We start from the raw sequence: 25982 nt of genomic DNA on the forward strand, positions 1-25982 counted from the left end.
GTTCCATTCCTTGAGTTCAGATGATCGAAAAAAGACAAAATAATGAGCAGCATTGCAATGAAACTGCCATTTCCCATGAACAGGGGCCACTTGGAAAGGAGTGCACACAGATCATGGTTTTACTGATTTACTAATGATGATTCTGCAATGATCTTGTTATGAGATAAGCCAGTTTATCAACTCATATGTTTGTGGAAATATGTTTGATTTGTCCAATTTTAGCCTGATCCAGATACAATTGCGGGGGAGGCCGACCATTTACACTGTGCTTTTAAACAGTTAATTGGTCTGGAACTCAACAAATGAGAAAAATGGGAGCTACCAGAAAAAGCAGAAAGCTTCAACGTAGCAGCAAAGAAATGAGATCGGGTTAGGTGGAGTTACACAGCCACTGGGGTTAATGAAACAAAAGCTGCTCTCAGTAAGGAGAGGGGGAATGAGACAGGGAGAGAAAGTAAGAGAGTGTTTCTTTCAAGGGCTGCTTTTCAGACATTGGAAGGAATGACAAGCTACTCAACGTGAAGATTGGGCAGATGGGGTAGGTTTTCAACTTGCTTCCTGGGCGTTACACTGGTGTTGCGGATCGGCCACCTTTATAGAAACCGCCTGATTATCATCACCATTCATTTTAGTGGAAGTGAATATCAGGCAGTTTCTAGAACGGGCGGCCAATCCGCAGCGACAGTTTTGTACCCGGTGAAAATCTACCCCACGGCTTCTACCACAAAAACTTATACTTATTTTCTAGAGCTGTTTCAGAATTTTACGCCGATATAAATTCTGTCCTTGTCTAAAGTCAAACAGAATTATACATTTTTGAGGGGGGAAAGAGAGGACGCATGCTAAAGGAAGAAAGCATGCGCCAGAAAGAGACCGAGTGAGCACGAGAGACTGAAAAAGAATTTGGAGGGAAAACAAACCCACTGCTGTTCGTGGCAGCTCAATGGAGAACTTTTAGAGGGTGTAATCCAAAGTGACCAGCGTGCCCCAATGTGGGGCCAGTTAATCGGGCACTGGACGTCTGTGTGCATGGCTGGTTAGGCCCCTGACTTCCATTCAAATAGGCGATGACCGCATTATGCAGCTGTAGAGGAGGTCACATCACACTAAAAATTTACCTGGGACCAGAGCCACTCCACAACCCCATACCCTCCCAGCCCTGTGCCTCTCCCCCCTGCCCCTATAAAGTTGCCCAATGCTACAGGTACAGTAGAGTAGTGGTTATATTACTGGACTAGTAATCCAGAGGCCTGGACTAATGATCCAGAGTACGCGAGTTCAAATTCCAGCATGGCACTTTATCAATTTGAATTCAGTTTAAAAAAATCTGGAAATAAATAGCTGGGATCAGTAGAAGTGACCATAAAGCTGTCGGACTGTCATAAAAACCGAAATGGTTCAGTAATGTTCTTTAGGGAAGGAAATCTGCTGTTCTTACCCGGTCTGGCCTTTATGTGACTCCAGTCCCACACCAATGTGGTTGTCTCTTAACTGCCCTCTGAAGAGGCCCAGCAAGCCACTCAGTTGTATCAAACCGCCACAAAGAATAAATGGCCTCCCAAATGGAACTCCCTATCGAACAGCATTGTGGGAGCAACTTCACCACACGGACTGCCGCGGTTCAAGGTGGCGGCTCACCACCACCTCTCAAGGGCAATTAGGGATGGGTAATAAATGCTGGCCTTGCCAGCAATGCCCACAGCCCGTGAATGAAAAAGAAAATGCAGAATTCTTACTGCACAGCCAGCAATTAATAGTTAATGTGATATATTTAATTAAAATTACCTCGATTAGCCAAGTCAGAGTGGAAGGAAGGCTGCTCATTGTTATTACTGGTCCCCTCCGGTTATTCTGCATCTCTCACGTCAGAATTGAATGCGTGGCCAGGGCAAAGCAAATAAAGCATTTCAAAAGCCGCACATCAGGCACAGCAGTGATGTGAAGGCCTTGGAGAGGATGCAGAGGAGATTTACCAGAATTGTACCAGGGATGAGGGACCTCAGTTACGTGGAGACTAGAGAAACTGGGATTGTTCTCCTTAGAGCAGACAAGGTTAAGGGGAGATTTAATAGAAGTGTTCAAAATCAGGAGGGGTTTTGATAAGAGTCGATAGGGAGAAACTGTTTCCACTGGCAGGAGGGTCGGTATCCAGAGGACACAGATTTAAGGAAGAACCGGGAGGAGATGAGTTGTTGTGATCTGGAATGCACTGCCTGAAAGGATGGTGAAAGCAGATGCAATAATAACTTTCAAAAGGGAATTGGATAAATGCTTGAAAAGGAAAAATTTGCAGGGCTATGGGGAAAGTGGCACTAATTGGAGAGCTCGTTCAAAGAGCCGGTACAGGCACGATGGGCCGAATGGCCTCCTTCTGTGCTTATCATTCTAAGATTCTATTCTAGGGAGGTTAACATTTTGGGTGTAACCATTCATCAGGACTAATGAAATATTAACTGGTCTATTCTCTCCACAAGGTGCCGACTGACCCGCTGAGTGTGGCATGCTCTGGTTTTGTTCCGCTTTTTGTTTTACCCGTGGGCAAATTGATGTAGCTATGATTCTGTGAAAATATTGGTCTGGTTCTTTTCATGAAGCCTTTCACTAAGCAAATGTAGGAAGCAGCAATTTAATAACACTTGGTTTTGTCACTGGCTGACTTTCAAATACATCTTTCACTGGTTTCACTAAATCCAAGTGCACCTCCTCAACAAAATCTACCACTGCATTGAAAGAGAGCACTCTTAAATCAACGTTCTCTCATAACTGCCAAAGGGGACTGAATACATCGCATTCTTAATAGCATCTGTTGCTATGGAATATCCAAATAGCTTTTTGTATCATTATTACTTTTTTTGGACAGACTTCAGTTCACATTTTATCACTTTCTTCTCAGATACATCTTCTGAGGATGTGCAAATAATGGAATGTGGCGCACGTTCTGAATACACCGCGACTGTTTGGCCTCTCGGAACTGATGTTGCCACTTTGGTTTTTGATGTACAACATCAGGCAGGATATTATGAACCTGAAATATAAGCAGAATTCACAAAATGTTCTGCTGAGGAGAGGGGAAAATAAATAGTGCTGCTTGGAGAATGGCCAATCAGCCTTTTAGAACATAGCTGAAATGTGTGATTTAAAAAATACACACCCACTTGCAAATGTTACTGTAAACTTTCTTTTTTTTTTTTAAACTGGAAGAAGCCAGGCCTATAGAATGTGACACCAGCTAAGGCACTGAACTGGAGACAGGATGAGGCAAGTTAGGAGATGGTGATTCGGTCAAGCAGTCAGCATGGTTTTATGAAAGGGAAATCATGTTTAACAAATTTGCTGGAGTTCTTGAGGATGTAACGAGCAGGGTGGATAAGGGTGAACCAGTAGATGTGGTGTATTTGGATTTCCAGAAGGCATTCGATAAGGTGCCACATAAAGGTTACTGCATAAGATAAGAGCTCACGGAGTTGGGGGTAATATGAATAGAGAATTGGCTAACTAACAGAAAGCAGAGTCGGGATAAATGGGTCATTTTCCGGTGGGCAAACGGTAACTAGTGGGGTGCCACAGGGATCGGTGCTGGGGCCTCAACTATTTACAATCTACATTAATGACTTGGATGAAGGGACCGAGCGTAATGTAGCCAAGTTTGCGGATGATACAAAGATGGGTGGGAAAGCAAGTTGTGCAGAGGACACAAAGGAATCTCCAAAGGGATATAGACAGGCTAAGTGAGTGGGCAAACATTGGGCAGATGGAGTATAATGTGGGAAAGTGCGAGGTTATACACTTTGGCAGGAAAAATAAAAAAGCAAATTATTATTTAAATGGAGAGATTTTACAAAATGCTACAGTACAGAGGGGCCTGGGGGTCCTTGTACATGAAACACAAAAAGTTAGCATGCAGGTACAGCAAGCAATCAAAAAAGGCAAATGGAATGTTGGCCTTTATTGCAAGGGGGTTGGAGTATAAAAGCAGGGAAGTCCTGCTACACCTGGAGTACTGCGTACAGTTTTGGTCTCCTTATTTAAGGAAGGATATACTTGCATTGGAGGCAGTTCAGAGACGATTCACACGGTTGATTCCCGAGAGGGGGTTGACCTATGAAGAAAGGTTGAGCAGGCTGGGCCCATAATCATTGGAATTTAGAAGAATGAGAGGTGATCTTATTGAACATATAAGATACTGAGGGGGCTCGACAAGGTAGATGCAGAGAGGATGTTTCCCCTCGTGGGGAAATCTAGAACTCAGGGGCATAGTTTCAGAATAAAGAGTCGCCCTTTTAGAACTGAGATGAGGAGGAATTTCTTCTCTCAGAGGGTCGTAAATCTGTGGAATTCGCTGCCCCAGAGAGCTGTGGAGGCTGGGCCATTAAATACATTTAAGGTGGTGATAGACGGATTTTTGCAAGATAAGGGAGCGAAGGGTTATGGGGAACAGGCAAGGAAGTGGCTTTGAGCCCAAGATCAGCCATGATCTTATTGAATGGCGGAGCAGGCTCGAGGGGCCAAGTGGCCTATTCCTGCTCCTATTTCTTATGAACAGCACAGGAAGCGGCCATTCAGCCCATCGTTCCTATGCACACTCAGAGTTATACATAGTCCCATACCGCTGCTCTTTCCCCATATCCCTCTATTATTTTTTTCTTTTTGAAATATTTATCCACTTCCCTTATAACAGCGATTGTGGATTCTACTTCCCTACATTTTCTGATATGGCATAACCCTTTGCATAGAAAGAAATCCCCTGACCTCTCCCTTTGTTCTTTTGGTGATGGTCTTAAATTTATGCCTCGACGTTATCTTGACATCTGACCTAAAATAATGCCCCCAAAACTGGACACAACTGACTACAACCTAACCAATGATTTACATAAGCTTAGCATTACCTGTTTGATGTTGTACTCCGTGCCCCTCGTTATAAAACCTACAATCCCGTCTGCTTTTTTCGTAGCTTTATCAACTTGTCCGGCCATTTCTCCAGTCTTTGCTCAGTGGAATCTAAGCAGACAGTGAAGAGCAAGTCCTTGCCAGTCATTCTGCAGAAAGGAAACTGTGACCAAGTGGCCTTCAAGGCCACATCGTAACACTTGTCCCTCTTGGCTTTCTGTCCAAGAGCTGGGGGCTGTTGGACTGCTTTCTTGTTCCTTTTCGTCTCGTTACTTTAAACACCAGATTACACACACTCAGTTGTAGCAATGCAGGATCTGAAAACACACCTTTAATCAGAGACCCTGTGCCATCAGTGCAAGCTGTTTCCAGCACAGTGTCAGCTCAGCATGATGATGGATATTCAATGCGGATGCCATCTCTGTTATTTTTATTACCCTCTCCTTTTAAAAAAAAAAAAAAAAAATCAACTTTCTCTTGCTCTTGCCCCTACATTGCATGATTAGTAATATGCTCTGCTCCGAGAACTTGCTCCCAAATTTTCACCAATAGCACGCTAACCAGTTGCGAGGCAGTGTACAAGAACAGCCTGGGTTGACTCGTCTTCAAATGTTCCCATCACTCCCTCCTTCTTTCCTTCTCTGTGGGGACATGCTTCTGCGCAACTCATGGATAGTCTATAAACAGAAAATGCTGGAAATACTCAGCAGGTCAGGCAGCATTCAATTCCCACCTGCTGAGTACTTCCCGCATTTTCTGTTTCTATTTCAGATTTCCAGCATCCCCAGTATTTTATCTTTGTGTCATGGATAGTTTAGCTGAGCATGTTATCTCAATAAGGAAGAAATCTTCAATATAACCCCGAACCATCCCATTTAATTACAGCACTAACATGCTCCATTGCCAAACTTTTGCTCAGTGGTAGCACGCTCGCCAGAGTCAGAAGGTTGTGGGCTCAAGCCCCAGTCCAGAGATTTGGGCATGTAATCTAGGCTGACACTACAATCCAGTACTGAGGGAGTCTTGTACTGTCTGAGGTGGTGTCTTTCAGATGAGGTGTTAAATCAAAGCCTGCCTGTCCTGTCAGGTGGATGTAAAAGATCCCATGGCACATTTCAAGAGCAGGAGGTTTCTCCCTGGTGTCCTCGCCAACATTGATCCCTCAGCCAACATGACTAGAACAGGTTAACTAGTTATTTATCTCACTGTTGTTTGTGGGACCTTGCTGTACACAAATTGACTGCCAAATTTCCCCATATTAGAACATTGAGTACACTTCAAAAGTACTTCATTGGATGTAAAGCAGTTAGGATGTCCTGAAGACATGAAAGTTCTTTTTACTTGTTTGCAAGTCTTTGGTGTGTAATGGACTACGGTTATTGCTTCTAGTTTTATTTAAATTATAAAATGAAGAGGAAATTAATGGCAGAGTCATTGTTTTTTTTAACATTTTCTCCCCTCTCTCCCGAAGGCACTGACTCTTGGTGGGGTACAGCTTCATGGGGCACTGGCAGCTTTCAGGTACATTCTTAATGTGTGAGCATGGACAGCGCGTGTCTCTGTAGGGATATTGTCCCTGGAGGGCATCAGAGCCTGGCCCAGGAGCAGGAATCCTGGCCAATTCTTTAGAGTGTATCATAAATGGAAATAGGTCTTGCAACAGTCACAAGTTAGTTGAACTTTTCCTCAGCTCAGTGGCACATTATTCGCAAATTCTCCTTGTCCTTTGTGGAATGTATGCAACTTGTTCAAGTGATAGCTGTTTCTGAATACAGGAATGTAAAAGAAGACACTTCGACTGTTTAAATTCCATTGAATAGACCACGTACAATGTATATGAACTAACCATCACTTGCTTCATCTGTTCAGGGAGGTCATTACCCAAATCTCTGCTGCCCATATCCTAACCCGCAGCAAGTCCCGTTCATCTGTCATCCCTGTGCTCCCTGACCTACATTGGCTCCCGGTTAAGAAACGCCTCAATTTTACAATTCTCATCCTTGCTTTCAAATCCCTCCATGGCCTCAACCCTCCCTATCTCTGTAATCTCCTCCGGTCTGACAACCTCCCCTCCCCCAGAGATACAGGAAACTCTTTTTTATCCGGCACCGACGGGACCGGCGTGGTGCCGGTTTATCAAAAAGTCCGGATTACAGAGAGTTATAGTTAAAAGGTACGAGAGCTCCATACACAGCAACAAATCCAGGCTTCCCTGTTGCTTAGCAACAGGTGCAGGAACCCTGGCCACAGACAAAGCGTCCCTGTTGCTTAGCAACAAGTACAGGAACCCCAGTTACACAGCCACAGATCCAGGAACGGCCACTAATATGAAGTAAAACTTACCTGAACCTACTCCTGAATTTTACCGGTTAACAGAGATTTCCGGTTATTTAGGTGCCGGTAAGTCGAGTTTCCTGTATCTACACTCCTCCAATTCTGGCCCTTTGAGCATCCCCCATTTTAATTGCTCCACCATTGGCGGCCACGCCTTCAGCTGCCGAGGTCCTAAGCTCTGGAATTCCCTGCCTAAACATCTCCACCTCTCCTTCCGCCTTTATGACGCTCCTTAAAACCTACCTCTTTGACCGAGCTTTTGGTCACCTGCCCCAATATCTCCTTATGTGGCTTGGTGTCAGATTTTGTTTGATAATCGCTCCTGTGAAGCGCCCTGGGATGTTTTACTACATTCAAGGTGCTATATAAATGCAAGTTGTTGTTGTTGTAACATTTCCAAGAAAAATCAGAACATTCTCCTTAACCCCCTAGAGGTGGAAGGTCCAACGCTGCCGGGTAACAATTCCACAGTGCAATCAGGACTGAAGCAACAGTGTCCACAGCCCATCCACATCCACGCTCATCCCCAGAGCCCCAATCTCTCAGCTATTGCTCCAGTTTCTTAAGGGAATGAATGCACATGGCGGTAACCATTCTGACAGTAGACTACTCCACAGGGCGACACAAGGACCACCTTAGAATCATAGAATGGTTACAGCATGGAAGGCGGCCATTCGGCCCGCTGAGCCCATGCCAGCTCTCTGCAAGAGCACTTCAGCTAGTCCCACTCCCCTGCCCTTTCCCCGTAGCCCTGCAAATTCTTTTCCTTCAGATACTTATCTAACTCTTTTTTGAAAGCCATGATTGAATCTGCCTCCACCACCCTTTCAGGCAGTGCACTCCAGATCTTAACCACTCGCTGTGTAAAAAAGTTTTTTCTTACGTCGCCTTTGGTTCTTCTGCCGATCACCTTGAATCTGTGTCCTCTGGTTCTCGACCCTTCTGCCAATGGGAACAGTTTCTCTCCATCTACTCTGTCTAGACCCCTCATGATTTTGAACACCTCGATCAAATGTCCTCTCAATCTTCTCTGCTCCAAGGAGAACAACCTCAGCTTCTCCAGTCTATCAACGTAACTGAAGTCCCTCGTTCCTGGATAAATCTTTTCTGCACCCTCTCCAAGGCCTTCACATCCTTCCTAAAGTGCGGTGCCCAGAATTGGACACAATACTCCAGTTGGGGCCGAACCAGTGTTTTATACAGGTTCATCATAGTTTCTGCACTTTTGTACTCCATACCTCTATTTATGAAGCCCAGGATACCGTAAGCCTTTTTAACCGCTTTCTCAACCTGTCCTGCCACCTTCAACGATTTGTGTACATATACCCCCAGGTCTCTCTGTTCGTGCACCCCCTTCAGGATTGTACCATTTAGTTTATATTTCCTCTCCTCATTCTTTCTACCAAAATGTATCACTTCACACTTTACTGCGTTAAATTTGATCGGCCACGTGTCCACCCATTTCACCAGCTTGTCTATGTCCTCTTGAAGTCTATCACTCTCCACCTCACTGTTCATTATGCTTCCAAGTTTTGTGTCATGTGCAAATTTTGAAATTGTGCCCTGTACACCCACGTCCAAGTCATTAATATATATCAAGAAAAGCAGTGGTCCTAGAACCGACCCCTGGGGAACACCACTGTATACCTTCCTCCAGTCTGAAAAACAACCGTTCACCACTACTCTCTGTTTCCAATCACTTAGCTAGTTCCGTCACTGTCCCTTTTATTACATGGGCTTCAACTTTGCTGGCAAGTCTATTATGTGGCACTTTGTTGAACGCCTTTTGGAAATCCATGTACACCACATCAATCGCATTACCCTCATCAACCCTCTGTTACCTCATCAAAGAACTCAATCAAGTTAGTTAAACACGATTTGCCTTTAACATATCTGTGCTGACTTTCCTTAATTAATCCACACTTGTCCAAGTGACTGTTAATTTTGTCCCTGATTACTGCTTCTAAAAGCTTCCCCACTACCGAGGTTAAACTGACTGGCCTGTAGTTGCTGGGTTTATCTTTGCATCCTTTTTGAACAAGGGTGTAACATTTGCAATTCTCCAGTCCTCTGGCACCACCCCCGTATCTAAGGAGGATTGGAATATTATGACTAGTACCTCCTCGATTTCCTCCCTCAATTCTCTCAGCATCCTAGGATGCATCCCATCTGCTCCTGGTGATTTATCTACTTTAAGTACAGCCAGCCTTTCTAATACCTCCTCTTTATCAATTTTTATCCTATCAAGTGTCTCCACTACCTCCTCCTTTACTATGTCTGTGGCAGCATCCCCTTCCTTGGTGAAGGCAGATGCAAAGTACTCATTTAGTGCCTCAGCCATACCCTCTGCCTCCATACATTAGGTCTTATTCATTGTGATGGTGCTTAAGCTTAGGGGGTACTACATCAGCAGTACAGAACACAGCAATAGAGATCTGAACTTCACAAAACATTCATGGAACCACACAGCACAGAAGGAGGCCATTCGGCCCATCGTGCCTGTGCTGCCTCTTTGAAAGAGCTCTCCAATTAGTCCCACTCCCCTGCCCTTTCCCCATAACCATGCAAATACATCTCTTCCAGTTTTTATCCAATTCCTTTTTGAAAGTTATTATTGAATCTGCTTCCAGGCAGTGCATTCCAGATCACAACAACTCGCTGCATAAAAATATTTCTCCTCATCTGCCCTCTGGTTCTTTTGCCAATTACCTTAAATCTGTGTCCCCTGGTTGCCGACCCTCCTGCCAGTGGAAACAGATTCTCCTATCAAAGGCTCTCATAGCGCATGCACTAAAATCACAACCAACTGCATTCACAGGGCTGACAACATCAATGTTCAACTAAGTGACTCCAGCTTCCTTATTTCTCAGCAATGTAAAACTGCGAGTCGAGTCAAAATATAACTCTGTACATGAGGTAAAGTTCATTCCACGAGCTCCCCAAACCAATTACTCTCTGCCTAATGCACTACCAGAGTCGGCAGAATTGAGCTCTGTATTGTATTTTTAAAAACAAATGGAAAATACTGACAGAAAACACTGACAGGAAAGCACAAATGGTAAAATGATTGCTAAATTATATTGCAATTGTAATAGAAAAATATCATTGAACCTGGCACTCAAAATCAATCAAAACACAAACCCTGGGATCAGAAATTAAGTTGTTGCCCAAAATGTCATAAAATGAAAGGTCACATTCTGTAGATTAATATATGTGTCTGAGCTTGGTTACTAATTTATATATTAAAAAAATCAGTCATGCGAGGCTCTAATGGGAAAATGCATCATGTGTTGTGGCACTGAGCCAAACTGATTGGAAGAGGCCAGTTTCAATCCCTGGTCCAGACGGTTCGCTCCGCATCCCCAGGCTAAGGAGGAAAAAAGATTCAGTCTGGAGTCCAGCTCCTGATTCCTGACCCCTGCTTAAAAAATATTGGGATAAAAATTCAGGGATTTAGCACCGGCCGTTACCGCCCGATTTGTGGGAAAAAAATGGCGGCCGTCGCACTTTCGCCGCTTCCGGCGGGTTCTGCAGCGGCCGGCATTTTCGGCAGGTCAGCAGCGCTGCCACTGCCTGCGCTCGCCCAAAGTATTTTAATGAGTCGGAGCGTGACATCAATCGGCGTGCAATGCTGAGTTGATGCCCGCTCATCCATTTTGGAGTTCGCCGCTCCTATTGCCGCCCTCTCTAAAGCACGCCCGTGTGTGCCGTCACTAAAAGCGTTTCAGCACGTTAACGGTCATGAGCAGTCTGGCAGGACTTTGCAGATTGTAGACAAGGATGGAGGCTGACAAGTGGAAAACAGCTCAGATGGATGCCGGAACTTCAAACGCCTCTTTGCTAAGGTTCTTCTTTTATACTTTCATATTTTGCCCATCAGAATACCCAGCCTCTGACCTGCTCTTGTTGCCACAGTATTTAAGTGGCTGGTCCAGTTAAGTTTCTGGTCAATGGTGACCCCCAGGATGTTGATGGTGGGGGATTCAGCGATGGTAATGCCGTTGAATAACAAGGGGCGGTGGTTAGACTCTTGCTTGTTGGAGACAGTCATTGTCTGGCACTTGTGTGGCGCGAATGTTACCTGCCACTTATCAGCCCAAGCCTGAATGTCATCCAGATCTTGTTACATGCAGGCACGGACTGCTTCATTATCCGAGGAGTTGTGAATGGCACTGAACACTGTGCAGTCATCAGTGAACATCCCCATTTTCTGACCTTATGTTAGAGGTAAGGTCATTGATGAAGCAGCTGAAGATGGTTGGGCTTAGGACAAAGCCCTGAGAAACTCCTGCAGCAATATCCTGGGGCTGTGATGATTGACCTTCAACCACCACAATCATCTTCTTTTGTGCTAGGTATGACTCCAGCCAGTGGAGCGTCCGTCCGTCCCCCCCCCCCCCCACCCCCCGAGTCCCATTGACTTCAGTTTTACTAGGGCTCCTTGATGCCAGACTCGGTCAAATGCTGCCTTGATGTCAAGGGCAGTCACTCTCACCTCACCTCTGGAATTCAGCTCCCTTGTCCATGTTTGGGCCAAGGCTGTAATGAGGTCGGGAGCCGAGTGGTCCTGGCAGAACCCAAACTGGGCATCAGTGAGGAGGTTATTAGTGAGTAAGTGCTGCTTGATAGCACTGCCGACGACACCTTCCATCACTTTGCTGATGATTGAGAGTAGACTGATGGGGCGGTAATTGGCTGGGTTGGATTTAGCCTGCTTTTTGTGGAAAGGACATACCTGGGCAGTTTTCCACATTGTTGGCTAGATGTTAGTGCTGTAGCTGTACTGGAACAGCTTGGCTCGAAGGGCGGCTAGTTCTGGAGCACAACAGCCGGGATGTTGTCGGGTCCATAGCCTTTGCTGTATCCAGTGCGCTCAGCCGTTTCTTGATATCACGTGGAGTGAATCGAATTGGCTGAAGACTGGCTTCTGTGATGGTGGGGACCTCAGGAGGAGGCCGATATTGTCATGCACTTGCACTTCTGGCTGAAGATTGTTGCAAACACTTCAGCCTTGTCTATTGCACTCACGTGCTGGGCTCTACCATCATTGAGGATGGGGATATTCTTGGAGCCTCCTCCTCCCTTGATGTGGCAGGACTGCAGAGCTTTGATCTGATCCGTTGATTGTGGGATCGTTTAGCCCTGTCTATAAGTTTACTGCTTCTTCCACTTTTTAGCATGTACGTAGTCCTGTGTTGCATCTTCCCCAGGTTGGCACCTCATTTTTAGGAACGCCTGGAGTTGCTCCTGGCATGCTCTTCTACACTCCTTATTGAACTATGGGAGATCTAGGTATCTGTAATAGATTACAGGATGCGTCACGTCACAATGTTCCCACCACGCCTGGTGTCAGGTTTAAATGTCCAAGCTTTCAGTCCTCCCAGCTCCTGACTTGCACCTCCAAGGTGTAGCACAATATTCTTACAAACAAGTGAGAAACTTAATGTGGAACAGTCATCGGTATCTCACCTTGCAAATTTACTCACAGGTTAGCCTGGGTAAAATGTGCAATGCCACACATTCGGGCAGCACCTCTTTCAATAACCCAGCAAGATCTCCAATTCAAATCTTGGACACTAGGACATGTCTTTGTAAAGATATGCAGCGCTCAAAAGGTTTAGGTTATTCGCCAAGCCAAAAAAAAAAATCAACACAGCCCCAATCGACACCATCTGAGCAAGCAAGCCGTGTGCAAATGGAAGTTTCAGACCAACTGAACTTAAACGTTAATTTTTTCCTCTTGAAAATATGTAAATAGTTCACATTAATTTAGGGTAACCACTCACCTCTTGGCAAAATCTAGTTGTCGGACCATCTTCGGCAGATTCAGCAAATTCTGTCCACGGCAACTTTTCTCTGGTGCAAAAGGCAAAGGGCATAGCTACAAAAAGAAACATTGCAATGAGTTCTAGCCGAGAAATACAACTGAGCACGGCTCTCAAAATATCTTCAAAAAGACACCTGGAGCTCTTTAGTAACTTGAATATGCCAGGGATGAGGAGGTGGGATATGCTCAGGGATCACAGGAACTGAAGAAGAGTAAGAGGAGGAGGAAAGGCCAGTCAGCACATCAATGCTCCTCTCTTCCTCAGCCGAGGTGAGCGAGGACAGTGTGACGGCTCCAACACAATGTACCGTGGAGTAGTTGTACACGGGTTCACGCTCACAGTTCCACACGCCGAGTTCCTGATCTCAGTTTGGTTTTTGGGGGGAAATTTGCCCCTCCGCCCTGAAGCTGTTGACTCCTGCTGAGGTACAGCTCTATGGACAACAAGTACACGCCACTGCTTCACCCAACTGGCCAATCTTCACTTGTGCGACTAAATGAGAGCGTCAGGCTATTCAACCATAGGGACATCACATTCAAGCTCGATCCTGTCCTCATGCTGATTTTCCAGCAGAGTATCTGGCGATTTTCCCCTCTCTGAACTCTAGGAACACTGCGGCCAATTGTAGAAGCCCTAGTGACACCCAAATTGACAGCAACTAACTGGCACAGACCAGGATGTAACCTGGGACTTTCTGATTTCTATGGCTCAGTTACACATTGTCTTCAGGGGAACACTCATGATCTCAGCGGCCCTCTCTGGGGAAGCATCCAGCAAAGAGCCAGGGGCTTCACCCCCCACTCCGCCATCCTCCAACACCCATCAGGAGAAAAAGTAAAGAAAGACCTTTCACAACCTCAGGACGTCCTAAAGCACTTTACAGCCAATGAAGTACTTTTAAAGTGTAATCACTGTTGTAATGTAGGAAATGCAGCAGCCCATTTCGCACAGCAAGGTCCCACAAATAGCAATGAGATCATGACCAGATAGTCTGCCTTTTAGTAATGTTGGTTGAGGGATAAATATTGGCCAGGACACCAGGGATCACTCCCCTGCTCTTCGAATAGTGCCATGGGATCTTTTACATCCAATGGAGAGAGCAGACGAGGTCTCGGTTTAATGTCTCATCCAAAAGACGGCACCTCCGACAGTGCAGCACTCCCTCAGTACACAGTAGGAAGGAAAGGCAAAAAGATTCAGTTATTCTCCAGCACTTCGCCTTGGGCAGTGAGTCCCCCTACGGGGAACAGTATGTGGTAAGTTAAGGTAAAAATAAAAACTACAACCAAGGAACACCAACTGTTCAGAAATGTTGTGCATCCTTATGTGGCTCGATTTCTCACAGTTTCTAGTATCACAGACCACTACAAACAGAAATGGACCCAAACAAAATACCCCAAAACCTCATGACAGCAATCTGAGGCCAAAGCTTCAATACCAGGGACGTATTAGGAACGGAAGAGTGGTGTAGATTGTCAAGCAATGTAAGCAGATTTTATTTGACCTGTTTTTCAAATTTACATGCATCAAATCAGGTTAAATATTCAACTCAAAAGGAACATGCCTTTCTCAATGAGTGACAGATGGACATACACATCAGTGACAAAAATGTATACTTTTTTTGTCTCGGTGTCTGTCCCTTTAAATCCAGTCACACTACACAGGAGTTTTAAACCAACCGCAGTTACAAAAGATAGGTCCACATCCCAACTGAATTTGCTGCGTACGTTATGAGGGCAGATCAAACTGGGTTTCCAAACTATAGGCTTAAGGGAAGGAACCAAGCTACTTTTGAACAAACACAGATTGCGTGATTTCATCAGTTAAATGCAAGATAGCCAACTATTCCTGAATTCAGGTGCCAATTTATGAGAATCGAAACAAGCCACAACAACTGGTCATCCTCGTCTGCTGTCCGGACACGCCTTGGCGCACCATCTTGCCGTCCGGAGGAGGCGGGGGTCCCCAATGGAGGGCTCTCTATGCGGGAGTCCTCCCTTTATCTATTGGGGACTTGGCCTGGAGGGTGTTGCACGGAGCAGTCCCATACAATAAGGCTTTAAGTCAGTTCACGGAATCCCAGGCCACCCACCTTTTCTGCGGCCTGGAGGACACCGTGTTCCATGTTTATGTTCAGTGTAAGAGGTTGCAGCCCCTCTTCCATTATTTGATGGGGCTGCTCCTCGATTTTTGGCTGCATTTCAGTCCCATGCTCCTGATCTTTGGTCACCCGGTGCAGAGGGGAGCGGGCAGATCGGCGGACCTCCTCCTAGGACTGCTCCTGGGCCTGGTCAAGGTGGCCATCAACTGGTCCAGGCAGTGGGCGGTCGAGGGGGCCATTCGGCCCGACTGCCTGCCTCTCCTCCGCGGCCACGTTTGCGCCCGGGCGGGCCTGGAGATGGAGCACGCAGTGTCCGCCGGCACGCTCGAGGCCTTTCACGACCGGTGGGCACCGCAGGGACTGGAACGTATCATCACCACCAGAAATTGAATTTTCATTTAATTTGTTAAGTTTCCTTTTACATTGTTTTTTAAGTTACAGTCTTTATTGCTTGTGCCCCTTTAAAAAGGGGGCACATGCTGAACTTTAAACAGGCAACAGCCTGTGATAAAGAAAGATTCAGCTACTGGTGAAAGGGTATAGATGGCAAGATCTGCTCATTAAACGAGTTGATAAAGACAGTCAAACCAATCGGAATCTTCGTAGGAAAAGGAAAGGGGGACCAGGTGGCCCCCGCAGTCAGAAAAGATCACAAGTAAAGGCAAAGATGATGTACAGTCCCCACCCATACAGTGGGTGCGCAGTCCCCACCCCGTACAGTGGGTGTACAGTCCCCACCCTGTACAGTGGGTGTACAGTCCCCACCCCGTACAGTGGGTGTACAGTCCTCACCCCATACAGTGGGTGTACAGTCCCCACCCATACAGTGGGTGTACAGACCCCACCCCGTACAGTGGGTGTACAGACCCCACCCCGTACAGTGGGTGTACAGGCCCCACCCCGTACAGTGGGTGTACAGGCCCCACCCCGTACAGTGGGTGTACAGGCCCCACCCCGTACAGTGGGTGTACAGACCCCACCCCGTACAGTGGGTGTACAGACCCCACCCCGTACAGTGGGTGTACAGACCCCACCCCGTACAGTGGGTGTACAGGCCCCACCCCGTACAGTGGGTGTACAGGCCCCACCCCGTACAGTGGGTGTACAGGCCCCACCCCGTACAGTGGGTGTACAGACCCCACCCCGTACAGTGGGTGTACAGACCCCACCCCGTACAGTGGGTGTACAGGCCCCACCCCGTACAGTGGGTGTACAGGCCCCACCCCGTACAGTGGGTGTACAGGCCCCACCCCGTACAGTGGGTGTACAGGCCCCACCCCGTACAGTGGGTGTACAGACCCCACCCCGTACAGTGGGTGTACAATCCCCACCCCGTACAGTGGGTGTACAATCCCCACCCCATACAGTGGGTGTACAGTCCCCACCCATACAGTGGGTGTACAATCCCCACCCCATACAGTGGGTGTACAGTCCCCACCCATACAGTGGGTGTACAGACCCCACCCCATACAGTGGGTGCACAGACCCCACCTCATACAGTGGGTGTGCGCGTGCTAGCGCGATCTACCCACTATATGCAGTGGATGGTTTTTATATGAATTTAATTACGTTCAATATTTTTGTTTGCCCAAACTATTGAATGCAACAAGATTCCACTGGACTTGCAAATTCACGATGCTGAGAGGGTCGTGGATTACACGTTTGATGAGTTGGTCACGCTGCAGGGTAGGGCTGCACAGGCAGAAGGGAAATGGGTGACCACCAGGCGGAGCAATAGAAGCAGGCAGGTAGTGCAGGGGACCCCTGTGGCCATCCCCCTTTCAAACAGGTATACCAATTTGGATACTGTTGAGGGGGATGACTCACCAGGGGAAGGCAGCAGCAGCCAACTTCCTGGCACCAGGGGTGCTTCTGCTGCTCAGGAAGGGAGGAAAAAGAGTAGGAGAGCAATAGTGGTAGGGGATTCTATCGTAAGGGGAACAGATAGGCGTTTCTGTGGCCGTAGACGTGACTCCAGTATGGTTTGTTGCCTCCCTGGTGCCAGGGTCAAGGATGTCACTGAAAGGCTGCAGGGCATTCTGAAGGGGGAGGGTGAACAGGCAGAGGTCGTGGTTCACATTGAGACCAACGACATAGGGATGAGGTCCTGCAGCAAGAATTTAGGGAGCTAGGTAGCAGATTAAAGAGTAGGACCTCAAAGGTTGTAATCTCTGGATTACTCCCGGTGCCACGTGCTAGTGAATATAGGAATAGGAGGATAGAGCAGATGAATGCGTGGCTAAAGAGTTGGTGCAGGAGGGAGGGCTTTAGTTTCCTGGATCACTGGGCCTGCTTCTGGGGAAGGTGGGACTTGTATAAGTCGGACGGGTTGCACCTGAACCAGAGCGGGACAAATATCCTTGCGGGGAGGTTTGCTAGCACTGTTCGGGGGGGGGGTTTAAACGAAAATGGCAGGGGGTTGGGAACCTGAGCAGGGAGACAGAGGAAAGGAAAACAGGGATAAAAGCAAAAGATAGGAAGGAGAAAAACAAAAGTGGCAGTCAGAGAAATCAACGGTTTAAATCAAACGTGGCCACAGTAAATAATAATTCTAATAGGTCTAAGAGCGTTAAAAAAACAAGCCTGAAGGCTTTGTGTCTTAATGCGAGGAGCATTTGTAATAAGGTGGATGAATTGGCTGCGCAAATAGAGGTAAATGACTATGATTTGGTTGGGATTACGGAAACGTGGCTCAAGGATGGCCAAGACTGGGAACTCAACATCCAGGGGAATTCGATATTCAGGAAAGATAGGCAAAAAGGAAAGGGAGGTGGGGTAGCATTACTGGTTAAAGAAGGGATTAATACAATTGTAATGAAGGATATTAGCTCTGATGATATGGAATCTGTATAGGTAGAATTGAGAAATACTAAGGGGAAAAAAACATTAGTGGGAGTGGTATATAGACCTCCAAACAGTAAGGCGGAGGTTGGGGATGGCATTAAAAGGGAAATTAAAGAAGCGTGCAATAAGGGCACAGCAGACATCATGGGTGACTTTAATCTACATATAGATTGGGCCAACCAAATTAGTAACAATACTGTGGAGGAGGAATTCCTGGAGTGTTTACGGGATGGTTTCCTGGACCAATATGTCGAGGAACCAACCAGAGATCAGGCCATCTTAGACTGGGTATTATGTAACGAGAAAGGATTAATTAGCAATCTTGTTGTACGAGGCCCCTTGGGTCAGAGCGATCATAATATGATCGAATTCTTCATTAAGATGGAGAATGAAGTAGTTGACTCAGAGACAAGGGTCCTCAATTTAAATAAAGGAAACTACGATGGTCTTAGGAGCGAGTTGGTTAGGATTGATTGGGGAATGGCACTCAAAGGGTTGACGGTAGATAGGCAAAGGCAAACATTCAAAGACTGAATGGATGAACTACAGAATTTGTTCATCCCAGTTTGGCATAAAAATAAAACAAAAAAGGTGACTCAACCGTGGCTAACAAGGGAAATTAGGGATAGCATAAGATCCAAGGAGAGGACATATAAATTGGCTAGAAAAAGCAATAATCCTGAGGATTGGGAGCAGTTTAGGAGTCAACAAAGGAGGACAAAGGGATTAATTAAGAAAGGGAAAATAGAATATGAGAGTAAGCTAGCGCAGAACATAAAAACTGACTGTAAAAGCTTTTATAGATATGTGAAGAGAAAAAGATTGGTGAAGTCAAGCGTAGGTCCCTTGCAGTCAGAATCAGGGGAATTTATAATGGGAAACAAGGAAATGGCAGACCAACTAAATACATACTTTGGTTCTGTCTTCACAAAGGAGGACACAAATAACCTCCCAGAGATGCCGGGGAACATAGGGTCTGATGAAAGGGAGGAACTGAAAGAAATCAGTATTTGTAGGGAAATGGTGTTAGGAAAATTGATGGGACTGAGGGCCGATAAATCCCCAGGGCCTGATGGTCTACATCCCAGAGTACTTAAGGAAGTGGCCCTAGAGACAGTAGATGCATTGCTGGTCATCTTCCAGAACTCGATAGACTCTGGAACGGTACCCATGGATTGGAGGATAGCTAATGTTACCCCACTATTCAAAAAAGGTGGTAGAGAAAGAGCGGGGAATTATAGACCGGTAAGCCTGACATCGGTAGTGGGGAAAATGCTAGAGTCTATTATAAAAGATGTAATAGCAGAGCACTTGGAAAGCAGTGACAGGATCGGACAAAGTCAACATGGATTTACAAAAGGTAAATCATGCTTGACTAATCTACTGGAATTTTTTGAGGATGTAACTGGTAAAATAGATAAGGAAGAACCAGTGGATGTGGTGTATTTGGACTTTCAGAAGGCTTTCGATAAGGTCCCACATAAGAGATTAGCGTGCAAAATTAAGGCACATGGGATTGGGGGCAAGGTATTGACTTGGATAGAGAACTGGTTGGCGGACAGAAAGCAAAGAGTTGGAATAAACGGGTCGTTTTCCGAGTGGCAGGCAGTGACTAGTGGGGTACCGCAAGGATTGGTCCTAGGACCCCAGCTGTTCACAATATATATTAATGATCTGGACGAGGGAATTGGATGTAATATCTCCAAATTTGCAGACGACACAAAGCTGGGTGGGAGGGTAAGCTGTGAGGAGGATGTCGTGAAACTCCAGTACGATTTGGACAGGTTGGGTGATTGGGCAGAAACATGGCAAATGCACTATAATGTGGATAAATGTGAGGTTATCCACTTTGGTGGCAAAAACAGGAAGGCAGATTATTTGAATGGCAATAGATTGGGAGAAGGGGAAGTGCAAAGAGACCTGGGTGTCCTTGTGCACCAGTCGCTGAAGGTAAGCATGCAGGTGCAGCAGGCGGTTAAGAAGGCAAATGGTATGTTGGCCTTCGTAGCAAGAGGGTTCGAGTACAGGAACAAGGATGTCTTGCTACAGTTGTACAGTGCCTTGGTGAGACCACACCTTGAGTATTGTGTGCAGTTTTGGTCACCTTACCTGAGGAAGGACGTTCTTGCCATGGAGGGAGTGCAGCGAAGATTCACCAGGCTGATACCTGGGATGGCAGGAATGACGTATGAGGAGAGATTGTGTCGATTGGGCTTATACTCACTGGAGTTTAGAAGAATGAGAGGGGATCTCATCGAAACCTATAAAATTCTGTCAGGTCTGGACAGACTAGATGCAGGAAGAATGTTTCTGATGGCCGGGGAGTCCAGAACCAGGGGTCATAGTCTAAGGATAAGGGGTAAACCATTTAGGACTGAAATGAGGAGGAATTTCTTCACCCAGAGAGTGGTGAACCTGTGGAATTCTCTGCCACAGAGGGCGGTGGAGGCCAGTTCATTAAATATATTCAAGAAAGAGTTGGATATATTTCTTGAGGCTAAAGGGATCAAGGGATATGGGGAGAAGGCAGGGACAGGGTACTGAATTTGGATGATCAGCCATGATCCCATTGAATGGCGGAGCAGGCTCGAAGGGCTAATGGCCTACTCCTGCTCCTATCTTCTATGTTTCTATGTTTCAAAGCAAGTTCAAGTGCCTGAATAAATTTCTTTCCACTTAGAGGGGTGAAGTACACAAAGTAATTGCACTGCAACAAGCTGCAAAATACTCACTGAACATGTTGGTTACTGCAATCAGTGCAAGCTGTAACCCATCTCCCTTAGAGGTGATCAAGTATACAAGGTGATTTCCCTTTTTAACAAGGTGCAAACTGCTCACTCAACACCGGTTTCTGCCCAGAATAGCCGGCGCACTGCACACGCTGTGAGCAGTGACTATAAGGGACAATAATGGTAATGGCAAATGGTTTGCGCTATTTGCCAGATGTAAACGTGTGCAGTTTAAGTGGTGGGGGCTGTATATAGAAGTAAGGGAATAGTTTAGCATTTAATTGTGATCCCTTTTAGTTATTTTCTGCGAAGGAGTTAGACATTAGACTTTCTGCTTTGCACTCTATCACTATTAGATTTCTCTTATTTAATATTTCAAACTTAAAAGAAAGTCTGCTGTAATCATAGAATGATACAGCACAGAAAGAGGCCATTCGGTCCATCGTGCCTGTGCCGGCTCTTTGAAAGAGCTCTCCAATTAATCTCACTCCCCTGCTCTTTCCCCATAGACTTGTAAATTTTCCCCTTCAAGCACTTATCCAATTCTCTACTGAAAGTTACTATTGAATCTGCTTCCACCGCCCTTTCAGGCAGCGCATTCCAGATCACAACAACTCGCCGTGTAAAAAAATGTTTCCTCATGTCACCTCTGGTTCTTCTGCCAATCACCTTAAATCTGTGTCCTCTGGTTACCGATCCTTCTAGAACTGGAAACAGTTTCTCCTTATTTACTCTATCAAAACCATTTATGATTTTGAACACCTCTATCAAATCTTCTCTTAAGCTTCTCTGCTCTAAGGAGAACAACCGCAGCTTCTCCAGTCTCTCCACAGAACTGTAGTCCCTCATCTCTGGTACCATAAAGTAAGGGAGGATCATAGAAATTTACAGCACAGGAGGCCATTCGGCCCATCGTGTCCGCGCCGGCCGACAAAGAGCTATCCACCCGAATCCCACTTTCCAGCACTTGGTCTGTAGCCTTGTAGGTTACGGCACTTCAAGTGCATATCCAAGTACTTTTTAAATATGATGAGGGTCTCTGCCTCTACCACCCTTTCAGGCAGTGAGTTCCAGACTCCCACCACCCTCTGGGTGAAGAAAATTCTCAAATCCTTTCTAAACTTCCGACTATGCCTCCTGGTTATCGACCCTTCTGCTAACTGAAATTGGTCCTTCCTAGCCAGTCTATCTAGGCCCTTCATAATTTTATACACCTCATTAGGTCTCCCCTCAGCCTCCACTGTTCCAAAGAAAACAACCCCAGCCTATCCAATCTTTCCTCATAGCTAAAATTCCCCAGCCCAGGCAACATCCTGGTAAATCTCCTCTGTACCCTCTCTAGTGCAATCACATCCTTCCTGTAATGTGGTGACCAGAGCTGCACGCAGTATTCTAGCTGTGGCCTAACTAGTGTTTTATACAGTTCAAGCATAAACCCCTGCTCTTATATTCTATGCCTCGGCTAATAAAGGCAAGTATCCCGTATGCCTTCTTAACCACCTTATCTACCTGTCCTGTTACCTTCAGGGATCTGTGGACATGCACTCCAAGGTCCCTCTGATCTTCTGCACTTCTCAGTATCCTACCATTTATACTGTATTCCCTTGCCTTGTTAGCCCTCCCCAAATGCATTACCTCACACTTCTCCAGATTGAATTCCATTTGCTATTGTTCTGCTCACCTGACCAGTCCATTGATATCTTCCTGCAGTCTGCAGCTTTCTTTTTCATTATCAACCACACGGCCAATTTTTGTATCATCTGCAAACTTCTTAATCAAACCCCTTACACTCAAGTCCAAATCATTGATATATACCACAAAAAGCAAAGGACAAAGTACTGAGCCCTGCGGAACCCCACTGGAAACAGCTTTCCAGTCACAAAAACGCCCATCAACCATTACCGACGATAGTAAAATACTGCGGATGCAGGAAATCCGAAATAACAACAGAAAATGCTGGAAACACTCAGCAGGCCAGGCAACATCCATGGAGAGAGAAACAGAGTTAACGTTTCGGGTCGAAACCCTTCCACAGAACTGAGAAAAAAAGGCAGGAAATGAAACAGATTAAAAGGCAGTTTGGGGGCTGGGAAATGGGGGAGGGGATGAAAGAAGAGACATTAAGAGATATTCAAGGTGAGACGAGATAGTAATAGGACAGGTAAAGAAACCCCAAACTGCCTTTTAATCTGTTTCATTTCTTGCCTTTTTCCTCAGTTCTGACGAAGTGTTTCGACCTGAAACGTTGACTCGGTTTCTCTCTCCACGGATGTCGCCTGGCCTGCTGAGTTTTTCCAGCGTTTTCTGTTGTTATTTCATCAACCATTACCCGTTGTTTCCTGCCTCTGAGCCAATTTTGGATCCAACTTGCCACTTTGCCTTGGATCCCATGGGCTTTTACTATCGTGACCAGTCTGCCATGCGAGACCTGATCAAAACCCTTGCTAAAATTCATATAGCCAACATCAAACGCACTACCCTCATCGACCCTCCTTGTTACCTCCTCAAAAAATTCAATCAAGTTAGTCAGACACAACCTTCCCTGAACAAATCCATGCTGACCATCCATGATTAATCCACGTCTTTCTAAATGAAGATTTATCCTGTCCCTCAGAATTTTATCCAATAATTTTCCCACCACCGAGGTTAGGCTGACTGGCCTGTAATTGCTCGCTCTATCTCTTTCTCCCTTTTTAAACAACGGTACCACATTAGCAGTCCTCCAGCACCACACCTGTAGCCAGAGAGGATTGGAAAATGATGGTCAGAGCCTCTGCTATTTCCTCTCTTACTTCTCTCAACAGTCTGGGATACATTTCATCCGGGCCTGGGGATTTATCCACTTTCAAAGATGCTAAACCCCTTAATACTTCCTCTTTCACTATGTTTATTTCATCTAATATTTCACATTCCTCCCTGATTGCAATGTCTGCATCGTCCCCCTCTTTTGTGAAAACAGATGCAAATTATTCATTAAGAACCATACTCATGTCTTCCGCTTCTACACACAGGTTAGTTACCTTTATGGTCCCTATAAGGCCCTACTCTTACTTTAGTTATCCTCTTGCTCTTATTGTATTTATAAAACATCATTGGGTTTTCCCTGATTTTACTTGCCAATATTTTTTCATGCCCTCTCTTTGCTTTCCAAATTTCCTTTTTGATTTCACCCCTGCACTTTCTATACTCCTCTCAGCTTTCTGCAGTACTGAGTCCTCGGTATCTGTCATAGGCTTCCCTTTTTTTCTTTATCCTACCCTGTATGCCCCTGGACATCCAGGGAGCTCTAGATTTGTTAGGATATTGATGGCCAGGGAATAAATGGAGTTATAGAACAGGAGTGTATAAAGATGGTTAACAATAAAGAGAAAGGAACTGCTATTAAAAATGAGTTCAACTGTCTGTACAGCAATGCACACAGTGTCCGTAATAAAACAGGAGAGCTGGAGGCAATCATGCGTTGCGAGGAACCAGACATAGTAGGGATTACTGAGACATGGTTACAGAAAAATCAGGACTGGGAATTAAACATTGCAGGGTATAACATATTTAGAAAAGATAGAGAGGGGAAAAAGGGGGGGGTGGAGTAGCTGTGCTTATTAGGGATAACATAATGGCAGTAGAAAAAAGAGACGCAGCTATCAGCAAGACAGAAATAAAATCCATGTGGCTAGAGATAAATGATAATAAAGGATCAATCACACTAATAGTAGTCGTCGACAGGCCACCTAATATATAGTGGAAGGGAGGTGGAGGAAGAAATATGTAAACAAATTAGGGAAATTAGTAAAAAACATAGAATAATCATCATGGGGGATTTCAACTACCCCGATATTAATTGGACAGAAGAGGTAGGTAAAGGGGATAAGGGAATGAAGTTCCTACAATGTGTACAGGACTCCTTTCTAACCCAATATGTAAAAAGCCCAACAAGAGAGGATTCGCTATTGGATCTAGTAATGGGGAATGAACCAGAGCAGATAAGAGAAGTAAAAGTAGGGGAGCATCTAGGCAATAGTGACCATAATATAATACACTTTAAAATAATAACTGAGAAGGACATAAGTATGACGAAGACCAGGGTAATAGATTGGAGAAAACCTGATTTTGAGGGGCTGACAATAGAACTTGGGAAAATAAAAATGGACAACAATATTGGCAAACAATGATGCTGAACAGCAATGGGAAACATTTAAAACGGTGTTCAACAGAGTCCAGGAAAAATATATTCCACTAAAAAACAAGAACAAGCTAAACACTAATGAGACACCATGGATGAATAAAGCCATAAGGGAATAATTGAGGGTAAGGAAAGAGGCATACATTAAGTACATAGACAGCAGGGGAGTGTATGATAAGAGAGAATAAGAAAAGATTAGGAGAGAAATCAAAATATCAATTAGGGAGGCAAAGAGGAACAATGAAATTAAATTATCAAGGAACATAAAACAAGAGAGTTAAAAAAATGACAGGCACATCAATAAAAAAAGGAAGATAGGAATAGGGCCACTAAGGGATGGACAGGATAATGTCAGAGACAGTGATAAAGAGATGGCAGAAATATTAAATAATAACTTTGCCTCAGTATTTACCAGGGAGATAGAACAGGTGGAGAGGACATTGGATGATGAGATTAGTAATGATATAACTGCATTTAAAATAAAGAGATATTTGAAATAAACTAATCAAACTCAAAGAGGAAAAAAACCCTGGTTCGGATGGATTACATCCGCGCATTTTAAAAGAATCTAGGGAAGAGATAGCAGAGGCATTACTACACGTATTTAATAATTCGTTAGAAAAAGGTGTAGTGCCAGAGGACTGGTGGATAGCTAACATAAGAACATAAGAAACATAAGAAATAGGAGCAGGAGTAGGCCATTTGGCCCCTCGAGCCTGCTCTGCCAGTTAATGAGATCATGGCTGATCTGATCTTGGGCTCAGCTCCATTTCCCTGCCCGCTCCCCATAACCCTTCACTCCCTTATTGTTCAAAAATCTGTCTATCTCCACCTTAAATATATTCAATGACCCAGCCTCCACAGTTCTTTGGGGCAGGGAATTCCACAGATTCACAGCCCTCAGAAGGAATTCCTCCTCATCTCAGTTTTAAATGGGCGACCCCTTATTCTGAAACTATGCCCCCTAGTTCTAAATTCTCCCATGAGGGGAAACATCTTCTCTGCATCTACCTTGTCGAGCCCCCTCAGTATCTTATATGTTTCAATAAGATCCCCTCTCATTCTTCTAAACTCCAATG

General features: G+C 45.4%; 1 protein-coding gene across 2 annotated transcripts in view; it reads right to left on the reverse strand.

Moving 5' to 3' along the window:
* The window catches only part of upb1 (ureidopropionase, beta), a 152420-nt gene that overhangs the window by 89374 nt on the left and 37064 nt on the right, over positions 1–25982 (reverse strand). For both annotated transcript variants that reach the window (XM_085962089.1, XM_085962088.1), the window contains exon 4: positions 13008–13102. In XM_085962089.1, the coding sequence (XP_085818215.1) occupies positions 13008–13102 (95 nt within the window). The remainder of the gene's footprint in view (positions 1–13007; positions 13103–25982) is intronic.

The sequence above is a fragment of the Somniosus microcephalus genome, chromosome 19 (genome assembly GCF_052327205.1).
Source record: "Somniosus microcephalus isolate GS21.2 chromosome 19, FLI_Smic_1.0, whole genome shotgun sequence".
In the NCBI taxonomy this organism is placed as follows: Eukaryota; Metazoa; Chordata; class Chondrichthyes; order Squaliformes; family Somniosidae; genus Somniosus; species Somniosus microcephalus.